The sequence below is a fragment of the Notothenia rossii genome (assembly GCF_949606895.1).
Source record: "Notothenia rossii genome assembly, chromosome: 3".
Classification (NCBI taxonomy): Eukaryota; Metazoa; Chordata; class Actinopteri; order Perciformes; family Nototheniidae; genus Notothenia; species Notothenia rossii.
This window is the reverse complement of record NC_136901.1, coordinates 76,288,148-76,300,460: the sequence shown is the minus strand read 5'-3', so window position 1 is coordinate 76,300,460 and position 12,313 is coordinate 76,288,148. Positions and strand designations below refer to the sequence as shown.

General features: G+C 41.9%; 1 protein-coding gene across 1 annotated transcript in view; it reads left to right on the top strand.

Annotated features, from left to right (window-relative positions):
- trpc7b (transient receptor potential cation channel, subfamily C, member 7b) overlaps positions 1 to 7,452 on the top strand; it is a 47,991-nt gene extending 40,539 nt beyond the window's left edge. The window contains exons 10-12 of the mRNA XM_079668968.1: positions 3,174 to 3,254; positions 4,048 to 4,123; positions 4,589 to 7,452. Coding sequence (XP_079525094.1) covers positions 3,174 to 3,254; positions 4,048 to 4,123; positions 4,589 to 4,728 — 297 coding nt within the window. The 3' untranslated portion in view covers positions 4,729 to 7,452. The remainder of the gene's footprint in view (positions 1 to 3,173; positions 3,255 to 4,047; positions 4,124 to 4,588) is intronic.
- Positions 7,453 to 12,313: the final 4,861 nt, after the last annotated feature.

Sequence of the window (12,313 nt, the reverse complement as noted above, 5' to 3'; positions counted from 1 at the left end):
TTACAACATCTTACTTTTTAATTCTTGCCTTCCATTCAGTAAATGATAATATCAGCAGGAAAATGGTAGTATGAAGTGACAGTTTACACAGAATAAGAAAGTTAGAATCGGCACACTGACATACTGATTACCAGGAGGGTTATTCCCCTCCAGATATTCCTCTTGTGCAGGCTCTTTCCTAGTTTAATGTTATCATTTTAACTCCATGAGGATTCAGTTAAAGAACTGCTGTAATTAGAAAAGGGGCAAAGGATAAGACCCAGGAAATAAATGAGACTCCCACTGCATGCAACTTTCATGTTCACACGTCCTACAGTACCTCTCAAGGATGGTCCATCGAAAATAAAATTCCTTTAATTAAAAGAAAGTATTGCGTGAAGAAAATAGCATAGGCCATTTAGCACAAAATCAATCTTGGCACTGGCCTTGTCCGCAGGCATTTCGTCTCTCTGATTCCCCGGCTCATATGGCTCGCTCCATCGCCTCGGCTGAGCTATTAGCCAGGCCATTGGCTCTGCCTGCGTCTCCTCAAAAGCCTGGGCAGGTCCCGTATGGGGACAAGATGGGTTACACCCCACTGCCTCTGAGCTCCTGAAGTTCTCTGCAGCGCTGACAGTTTAACTGCAGAGCCAAGCAGGTGCGGCGAGCAATCGATACATAAGCTCACAGTGCAGCGAAGAGAATGTCAAGAGAGATCTGGAGAAGACAGCATGGTCTTTCTAAATCAGTAATTATTTCCTCCTAGTGTTTCGGTCCATGTTTATTTATCATGTGGAATACCCACTGTTTGTGAAGATTAATACATCTAATTAAAGCTAATATAAAAGCTAATTTTCTTATTTTCAAAGCAGCATATGTTCAGAAAAATAACCAAGTTATGGTTTGTGAAATACAAAAGAGGCTCTGACTCAGCCTGTGGTTATATCGTTTTTAATTAACATTGGTATGTTGGTTTGATAAAAAATTAGTTGTTCACGTTTGTTCAATTGTGTGTGTGTGTGTGTGTGTGTGTGTGTGTGTGTGTGTGTGTGTGTGTGTGTGTGTGTGTGTGTGTGTGTGTGTGTGTGTGTGTGTGTGTGTGTGTGTGTGTGTGTGTGTGTGTGTGTGTGTGTGTGTGTGTGTGTGTGTGTGTGTGTGTGTGTGTGTGTGTGTGTGTGTGTGTGTGTGTGTGTGTGTGTATGTGTGACAGAAACCAGTAAGTATGCATGTACCTGTGTGTCTTTGCTTGTATGCAATAGTGGCATGCTCAAGCAGTTTAGTGAATGTTTCTTTCGTACATTTACTGTAGTTAATATCTTGCCAAAGGCAAATTAATAGAATTTCAGTTGAATGGAGGCAGCAGGTTATTGAGAGTGACTACATTTATTCTCTGCGCCGCACAAAGACATTTAAGCTTTTAGATTGGGCTTTGGTGAACTTGTGGATGAATGGTGTGTTGCTAAAATTCATATTAAGTTGAAACAGTACTTGCCATCTGGTTGTGTGGTATAATAAACCGTGACTAGATAAAATTGTTAATTTGAATCCCTCTTTGTCGTAAATAGTTGCTCTCTGTTCATTTTTGTTCTTTCAGAGGGCACAAGATGAGTTTCCCTGCAAAATGAGAAATATGAGTAAATAAAACAAATAATAGGGTCTGTCCTTTAGGTGACTCCATTCACCTCCTCCGTCCCTGACTCTCTGGACCCCCGCAGTTTTCCTACAGAGCAAACAGGGCCACAGATATCGCCCTCACCCTCCACACGGCCCTCTCCCATTTGGACCAGAGGAACACATATGTGAGAATGCTGTTCATTGATTACAGTTCAGCTTTCAACACCATTGTGCCCTCCAAGCTCGTCACCAAGCTCAGGGACCTCGGTTTCAGAAGCGCCCTCTGTGATTCGATCCTGGACTTCCTCTCGGGCAGACCCTAAGTAGTGCGGGTGGGAAACATCACATCCTCCACCCTGATCCTCAACACCGGAGACCCTCAGGGCTGTGTGCTCAGCCCTCTCCTCTACTCCCTGTTCACACACGACTGCGTGGCCACTGACGGCGAAAAGATGGTGTTCAGAGAGGAAGTCAGAACCCGGAAATCTTGATGCCAGGATAACAACCTCCATCTCAACCTGTAGAAGTTTCAGAGTATCCTGACCAATGACATCACGGCCTGGTGTGGCAGTTGCACCGCCCTCAAACGTAAGACTCTACAGATGGTGGTAAAAACGGCACAGCACATCACCAGGACGGAGCTGCCATCAACCTCTACACCCAGCAGCTCAGAAAGAAGGCACGCAAGATTACAAACGACCCCCATCACCCAAGCAACAAATTGTTCTGTCTGCTGCCGTCTGGCAGGCGGTATCGCAGCATCGGGACAAAGCCCACCAGAGTCAGGGACAGTTTCATCCCACAGGCCATCAGATTCCTGAGCTTGCACTATTTTTATTGGGGGGGTTTTTTGTTTGTTTTTTATGTCTTGTATATATTTATATTGCATTGTTGAGAAACCTGTGACCCAAGTTTTTCATTACACAATGTCACTGTAGTTGTGTATATGACATTAAACCTTTGAAATCTTATAAATGGCAAATATTCCACATTACTGATTCTCTGTACATAGTGTGGGTTGATAGAGATCTTATAGCATAAACTTCAGTCAAATTTAAGAATACATCTGTTTTTGATTAAGTTCAAACACATTTCAAGTTTTTTACATATAACGTATGTCGTATATTCATAATTTTAAACAATTCTGTTGCTTTAATATTAAGAATTATGTAATTAGCGTTAGCTTAAACTTTAAAGCTTTCATATAATCCAGCTATTAAGTTGACATAGGGTCATGCCTCAGCAGCTTTGGAGCATTTTTAGTCGCAGCTGGTTGCGTGTGACCACACTTAAGTTAAAACTCATTTTGACACTGCAGCGCTGAAGTAACACACAAGCTACAGAGCAAGGTCATGGACGTGAAAGGCATTTAGAAATGAGTTAACAGAGTTTTACCCTGTCAAGTGATTTTCTTTGAAGACATCTGTGAACACTAGGCACAAACACTCGTGGCGTCTTTGTTTTGGCAATGTGTTGCCTTTTCTGATACGCTTTTCCAATGCTTTCATTGTAAAACATAATTCAACCCTGAAATGTGACATTGAGACTAGACCTTTGTCTGTGTCTCCCCTCTGCAACAGGATGAACCCCTCAGGACTTATCCCCGCCCCGGAGAAGAGTTCATCTCCAGAAAATCTGGAAAACACCCGACCAGATATGAGGTAAAATAGGGATGGAAGTATATGTGGAGCAAAGTTTGGCAGGAAGGAAGTCAGGAAGTCTGAGTAATTAACGAGGAGAATAGACAAATGAAAGGATAAAAGGATGACAGGAGGAGAGATGAAGCAAGAGCATTTGATTGGTGGAAGAGGTTAGGAGAAACTCAGATTGAAGACAGAGGTAAGGATAAGTGAGAGAGTTAGGGAGACAAAAGGGAGGAAATCATATTATAAGAGTAGACAAAACACATCAACTGAAAGGAAGGAAACAAATGATAAAGAGTGAAGGAGAGGCAAAGAGAAACAGAGATCAATGTAGCAAGGCTGAAAAAGCCTCTAATGAGCTGTTTGAGGGAGATGGAAAGCAAGGACTCCAAGTATCACACTGAGGAGGGAAGACATGCTCTCCTCCTGAGTCTGCCCTTCATCTTTTCCCTCAGGGAAATCGAACTTCCTTCACTGGTCCACTGTTCCTCTTTTTTCAACATCCATCAGACAATTACACAAGATCACACACACGCCAAGCATCCTGGTGCCACTTTATCAGACGTTTGTATTTGTAGTGAAATGTACAGACTTATATCCTAGTGCCTACATGTGGAGATGGACTGCTTGAGGAGCTACAGACTTTGGCTACAGATCAATAATCCACATTTCACAGAGTCTCCAACAAAGAGCTGTTCTCTACCACTGTCTGCATGACCTTTTGAGTGTGTACTTAGGCATGTTTCTTCATCATCCCATCACCTACTCTCTATGTACTGTATGATGCTCTCTTTTCCTCTCCTCTGCTTAGAATATCATGAAGCGCCTGATTAAGCGCTTTGTGCTGAAGGCTCAAGTGGACAGAGAGAACGACGAAGTGAATGAAGGTAAAATGTGCTCTTCATTAAGGCCCTTTCACATTGTGTCATTATTTGCTGAGGGCATGTGTGCGCTTCAGACGTGAGGGACAAGTGTCAAAGTCAACTTTATAGTCAATCTTTCAATTTGTGTGCAGATTGAAATAACGTTGCCTACAATCCCGAATACAATACCAAAGTTATATAAAAATATGTTTTTGTTATTGTATTCGGTGGTGGTAGGGGTTGTGTGTGTGTGTGTGTGTGTGTGTGTGTGTGTGTGTGTGTGTGTGTGTGTGTGTGTGTGTGTGTGTGTGTGTGTGTGTGTGTGTGTGTGTGTGTGTGTGTGTGTGTGTGTGTGTGTGTGTGTGTGTGTGTGTGTGTGTGTGCACATGCTCGCACGTGGAAACTACAGCACAGTTCTATGTTTTTTTCAACTTGCGTTCAGGTCTGTATTTGCTCACACTGTTGTGTCCGTGTGTGACTGTGTTGTAGGCGAGCTGAAGGAGATCAAACAAGACATTTCCAGCCTCCGTTATGAGCTGCTGGAGGAGAAGTCCGACGCCGCCGGAGAGCTGGCTCTGCTCATCCAACAACTTGGCGACAAGTTTGGCCAGAACACCATGAGACACTGACAGGTCTCGCGGGAAGGAGAAAGAGAGGCAAGGAGGGGGGGAGATGTGAAAACAGGGGCAGAGAGCAAGGTCGGCGAAGGTATTTTAAGAACACGACAGGGAAGAAAGAGGAGGGAAAGCATAAGAGATAAATAAAAAAACCGGGCATGATGAGAAATGTTGCTTACTGAAAGCAATCGGCAAGGGTTTTGTATATGCAACGACCAATTAGGGAGGAATGTGAAAAAGAAGATGGATGCAACTGCGAGTGAGGTGAAAGGGTCAAAGGTGAAGTGAACTCGGTCAGAGGTGGGATGTGTTGACGGTTCAATTCTAATTAAAAACAGCAACTACAGGAAGTGAGAGAGGAGGAGAAGACAGAGGCATGCAGGATGCGGGGGGGGGGGGTAGAGGGAGGCGAATAAGGAGGAAAACACAAGCACTATGAGATATGAAGAAGCACCACAGGGCAGAAGACTGAGGCAGCGCCCCATCCACTGCCAAGAGATATCAGCACATCACCAACTCTGAGGGAGGAGAAGGGGTGAGAGAGGAAGAGAGCTGGAGGGTGAGTGGCTACAAGAAAGTAGGATCTGGGGAAGTGCCACTCTCACTTGTTCTCAGCAGACAGGCTGGCTTTGCTTCTTTGTCTTCACTTTGCCCGGACCAGCATAGTGACGCCTGTCGAGGAACTGTTCTCCGTTTTAATCAGCAGGCTATCTAATTAACGCATTTCCATCCTCGATGCACAACCTTTGATCAGGAGTCCCATGATTCAGGAAAAAGCGGTGAAACAATGTAGCATTTATGCACTCATGTGAAAGTCATTAAAGCTCCCTCTAAAATGCAGGCAGTGAGCTTTGTCACTATAACACACAGTGTGTTGTGAAAACATCTATATCTATACCTAATATTCAGAGTATTGCAGCTCTATGTGAACTGTCGCCCAATAAATGTTATGTTAGTAAAATAGGACTTTGTAGGGTTACAAAAAAATAAAGGTTGGGATTAGAATTACTCCAGACAACATGTATTTGACCTTATTTACTTCAAATACAATCTGAGTTAGAACTGTATGTTTTATTCACCTGGTTAATGAAATGTTTAATATTATAACTGTAGAGAATGCACATGCTTCCAGAAAGTATACAAGTGTGGGTACTTCGTGAACAGCAAATACAGACAGTTTTTACAGATGTGTATTTTCCACATGATAACTCTCCTAAACTACACGGTAGCATGAACAACTTAAAGCCAATATCAATGTTGAACAGGAACTAGAAATCTGTTTTTGTCGTGCCTTTGCAGGACAAAGTGTCTCTATTTTCTAAAAATGGTAACCAAAAAGCAACATGACTTTTACGTTTTGTCCAGCTTTAAAAAGCATGAGTGACCACTACACAACTCCGTCTGATTGCTTTAGACCAACCAGACGTCTGTGAGATGAGGACATGTGGCAGATATAGAGCGCTGGGATTTAAGACTTTTGAAACAGCCGTGCAATCATTTGGCTATAAAACAAAAACAGGGATTGTTCTGCAGAAGCTGTGTGAAGTCATGTTATGGTCTTGTTTTTCTTTGGGAGACTTATTTGACATGCCCCTTCAGTAGCTGGCTTAAGTACAATTCACCAGTTATTTGATTTACGTGAGTATCTGAAGTTGAACTGTTGCTTTAACTAACATTTGACTTAGAGGAAATTTGTTCCCAATAATAATAACCAGATTGATACAATTCTGCCCATTATAACTTGTATTGTGAAGTGGAATACACAGGGGGGTGCTAACAATAATGTTCACCTGTTGGACCAACCACAGTATCTGTTTTGGGGGGGTAATTTGACAACAAAAACACGTTGATCCCCAACCCTGAACAGACTCAGGACTCGGCTACTTGAAGGAGTTTCTCTCATGTTATTGTATTTCTACTAAGAATGCTTCAGTCATCTCTAAAATATAATTTCTTAATTGATGGCATGCTATTTTCTCCTGTCTATTTCTGGCAAACAGCAACATTGAATGTTGTTCATTAAAATGGTCATGACTAAGGCAGTTTTAGTATTTTTACATTGGATCAAAAGAGCATACAGGTTCCTCAAGGGGTTAATCTGGTGATTCAGATAAACTATATTACTTTTCCTTTACACCCCTTTAAGAAAACAATTGGATGAAATATTATAAAGCTATGAGATAAGGATCATACAAAAACATTTAGAGGGCTTGCAATTCAACCTTGCAGGACTGAGATGAGTTATTGCCATAACAAATGTATCTATATTTAAATGATTACAGGTAGTTTTTAAATGTCCTAAGGTTAAAAGCCAAAGCTCACATGTAGGTGCAGTTTCCCCCACACACTTGTTTGCACCGTAAATGTTTATCGATCTAAGGATTTAATCTTAATTGAACCGTTGACTTTTTAGAAATATGAGGTATTCCACCTTATGTGACTATTTTGTTTCAGGTACACACATGTTGTTGAGAGTCAAGTATGCATTTAAGTAAGTAGTGTGATCTGTGTCTTATTTATTTGTACTGTATGTGTCAGAGACAGAAAGAGCAGCTAACTATTTTCTGTGTGCAGAACCAGGCTACGAGATAAAAGCCTCAGAGAAGGTTTTATTATTCACACTGCTTTAGAAACAAAGTTACCCAAAATACTGTATTTTTCACGCAAAAAATGTTGATTAAGCAAGATCTTGTACTGTATATTGTCATATTTTTGATCCTTGAATTAAAGACGGTACGCTCTAAACTGGTGGTTTGGATCTCTCTGTGTGTTTGTGCTGATAAATGGAGAGGGTGGTGTTTAATGAGTCCAAATATTCAGTGTTTGTCCCCATCAGTAGTCCTCAGCCGATGACAGGCGCTGGAGCAAATCCAAACATCTGGCAGCAGTGTTCGTTCTGCACTCTGACCACGGTATGCACACACACACAAAAATGTCGACGTTTTGAAAAAATCAAACAAACAATATTTGGGCAGCCGGGATGACCCAAACTGCACCCATCATACACTTGCAAACTGTGAACCACAGGTGCTAACTGCACTCATACTGACAAACAGAAAGTTTATATTGCAATATAGTTTTAAGAGTTTTCTTTCTACGTGTAGTTACAGGCCTGTCTCTGTTTTACAGCCATATACACTGCTGAGCTTTTACACAAACACACCCCGAATGCACATAAACCAACAAACCACTTAAAAAATTAGAGTTTTCTAACAAGGAAATGTTATTGGATAATGCAGGGACACCAACGATATAACAACAGGAAGCATTTGGGTTTGAAGAATAGTTTATTTTTTTAAAGCATAAACCCCCATCCAGAAGCCAGCAGGCTACATGTCAAGCTTATTTGTTTTACCCGATTTTAAATACATTGTCTCAGTGGGATTTACAGGTCCACAGTAGGACTGTTTCTCCACGCTGTGCCACAAAATCCAAAGATCCAAAACAACTGGGAAATATTGCAGAACTTTAGAAGAGTTTAAAAAAAGAAGAGCCTCAAAAACTTCAGGATAAAATAGCAGTCATGATCGCTTGAGTTTGACCAATCAGGGCTCAGTGCTGAATCCACTCAGTTGCATACTGGCTCTAAGAAATGACCAGGGCAAAAGCTAAGGATCAGTAAAACAAATATAACATAGGTTCTTTTAAAAGTAAAGGTTGTGAGCTTTCTTTAAAAACCTGTTCAACAGTGGGTAGGAACAGCTAGGCTAGGCTAGCATGTACACTTGTTAAACATAACAAACCCAGACTAAAGTGCAAACCCATTCATCTTATAAGGAAATCCTACTTCAGAAGTCATTCCTTAAACACAGTATTCTCTGCATTAAAAGCATTACACAAAGTCCTAAAAGCCAAAGAACCCCTCTGTGTGTGTGTGTGTGTGTGTGTGTGTGTGTGTGTGTGTGTGTGTGTGTGTGTGTGTGTGTGTGTGTGTGCGCGCGCGCAGCAGCGTCATACACCTGTGTGTGTTGACCTCTCTAAAACACTTGGCGTGTCACAGACATCCTGAGAGCTGCCCTCTAAAGCAGCTCTGTAAACACTCGATCCAACATATGTCCAGATGTTTATCAAACCTCACGTACTCCATACCATTTATCCAGCTGTCTCTCTGCATTGTTTCAGGCTGTCACTGAAAGACCTCCTTTTATTATAGTCTTCCATAGCACATAAGGCCAACAGACACTGTACATGTCTCCCTTAAAATGACCTTACATGGTCATCCTTTAGAACCTACAGATGTGACATGGGTCGACAGATTTTGAGATTTGTTATTAAAATCTTTTAAACCTACAATTCATACATTGATGGCCTTTTGTTACAGCTGCAGGTAGGTGATTTTCTTTGTTGATTTTGAACCTTTAAATTGTGCAGACCTTGGACTCTTCTTTTCCTTTGTGTTGACAATGGGTGAAGGAGATCTGTTTTTCCATCAGTTCAGCCTTCATCAGTGAGTCCTGCTTTCTGCAGAGCTCACAAGAAGCTTCTGATCAAAATAAGGTTTGCACTTTGCACTTCAGTTCCAGTTCACGGTGAAGATTCCTCAACGGCAACCATGCACTTTTTGATTTTAGAAACATTGTTGCACTTTAAGGGAAAAGTATATTAATCACAAATTCAGGAATAGGAAAAGTATCATATCTTTGCTCATCACGCTCTTCAGTGTCTTTATAATATTTCTCACACCCTCTGTTGCCTCCACTCCTTTTTCCTTTCTATCCTTTTTGCTGCACCATACTGTACAAGCTTGAAAAGAAGAAATGCCCAAACACTTTTTAAATAGAAACAAGACTGAATTTGTTTTTTTTGTTTTTTTTAGTCCCTAACATTTTTTTCAGTCCCTGAAATTCTGTACCCCAAAATATACAGAAGTTGAGACCCTTACTGGACCATCTCCATAGCAACAAAGTTAGTCTGAGGGGGAAGACAGGCTTTTGGAAGTTCACAGGAAATTATATTATCTGATTTCCTTCAGCGCTCTCCTGCAGACTTTCGATATGAGTTTTGGCCTTAAGGGCATGACTCAATAACACAATCGTGTGTGTGTGTCTTTATTTGTGCACGTGTGTGTGTGTGTTCTGTCAGTTATAATCACAAGATACAATTATATTGAGGGTATCTGCTCTTGCTCGATTGTGTATTACCTGACAGCTGTGTGTGTGTGTGTGTGTGTGTGTGTGTGTGTGTGTGTGTGTGTGTGTGTGTGTGTGTGTGTGTGTGTGTGTGTGTGTGGGGGGGGGGGGGGGGGGGGGTGTTAAAGCAACACAGTATAACTGACATCCCTTCTCTGGTGTAATTTGTCCCAGAGGCCCTATAGGCAAGGATGTGTTTCCAGCCCTCCCTCTCTCTCTCCTCCTCCTCTTCATCCTCTCTCTCTCTCTCTCTCTCCTCCCTCTCGTCCTCTTCATCCTCCCTCTCTCTCCATCTTTCTCTCTGTTTCTGTCTCTGTGTGAGCGATGTGACCTCCTGCCTCTGAAAGACAGTGATTCCAGGGTTTTGGAGGAGAGATTAGACTCGCTTGGAAGCCCACTCAAGAGACAAACTTACCAACAGACACAAGTATAATAAATATGCTTTCTTGCTTGTATAATAAATATGCCTTCCTGGTATATTTGTAGAAGTGTGAACACACAGTAGGTGGGCTCTGCCAGAAATCTGCACACATTATACACTCGCTGAGGCGTGATTACTCACATATGCATGCACGCGCTCACACACCAGACTGTCTGCCTGTAACGCTCTCATTAAAAATTGGGGATGCTAAATTGTTTGTACAGAAACAAATAAAAGCTCACAATCACATATTAATGGATGTATTAAGACGGAGGAAGTCTTAAACTCACAGGCTTGTCTTCTGTCTCACTTTCACAGATGAGAAAGTGTCACTCATCTTATTTGGCACACACACACACACACACACACACACACACACACACACACACACACACACACACACACACACTTACACACACATAAAGCCCCATCCAAGGCATCAATCACGCCCTTGAGCCATCTCCGTCTCTCATCACAGTATCTCATTAGAAGAAAGCCCTCTGGAGAGGAGCTCATCAGGACCAATCTCTTAAACGAAGCAAAGGACAATTGTAGAGCGTGAAGCTGTCACGATCTTACAATCTGATCTATTCAAAGCATGTTCAAATTACAACCTTACTTATACCTAGGCTATAAGTATACCACAAAATATACCCCAAAAACAAGTTTTTACTTTTCTGAAGTCACAGCCTTTAAGGGGGACCTATCATGCAAAATGCACTTATTGATGTAATTTATACATAAATATGCAACACTTTCTCACTCCCAACCCGTCACATATTGACGGACGGTCAGGCCCCCTCCCCGTCACGTACAGGGTAAATCAGTTTTCAACGGGCAGGGCGTCCCATAGACATGAGAACGCTCCCCGGCAAATGCTACCCCGACGGTCGGTTTTTATTGTCAATATTAATATAATAATTATTTATTTTTTAATAGTCACACTCGATTTCGCCGATTTCCTTGTTGCCCCAGCTGGTCGACATCTCTTTTAGCAGAAACAAAGGCTACATTAATGTATTAAATCGATGTTAATCCGTGGCCGTTTCTCAATCGCAAGCAAACTGGCTTCCAGGCCAATATTTCAAGGATACTACGTCATCGAGTGCCGCCGAAGGAATGTTCCCAATCTCCAGCATACTTGGAATTCCACCAAGGCCGCGTCCTTGGTTTGGGGATAATTTCGAGGCTGCACATGGGTAGACTTTGCGTCCTTCAAATCCCCACAATGCTTTGGGCACGGACCAATTTCCCCAAATCTGTGGCGGAAAAATGTAAGGGAGGGGCCTCTCATATGACGCACACCTGCACACTTGCTAGCCTGTTCCACTCTTCGTTTTCCGAATGCCAGGAAGGATTCTTTCCTAGTTTCTGAAGCAAGATGCTCGGCAGACATGTGCTACCAAGCAAGCGTACTCGCGATTGAGAAACACTCCATGTGTGTGGTTGTGGAATTAATGGACGTGCCGTTGTGCGATTGCGCAACGCAATCATTTACAAACTCTTCAACTACAACCCTAATTATATTTTAAAATATTTTAAAAAGGCTTCAAGAAATAATTTAAATGTGAAGGGATGTGTGTAATGTGGTGATTATTACTCACCCGCGGATCTATGGGTTGGGGTATTGTTGCGCACTCGGACATTATAACCGGACTTCCTGTTGATGTGAAATCCGAAAACATTTTTTTAAAATAAAATAATACTTTATTCCGAGTGTGCTTGTTTTTCTCTTTGAAGGTCATCACATAACGGCATTGTAATACACGGTTCGGCTGCATTAAATATTACATATCTGCCGTAGTCTCGCTATTTATAGAGCCCTGATGAGAGGACTTCTAGACAAACAGGAATAACTGCCGCCGAAACTGAAAACGTGACGTGGATCATAAATATATAAGCAATCAAAACAAAATCTTAAATTTCTCTTCACACAATACGTCTCCTTGCACTATCAATTCTAATTCGGCTGACTTTTAAATTTGATCCAATCGGTATATTGGTATATGTACACTATAACGGTGCACAGCTGATAGAAAGGGACACC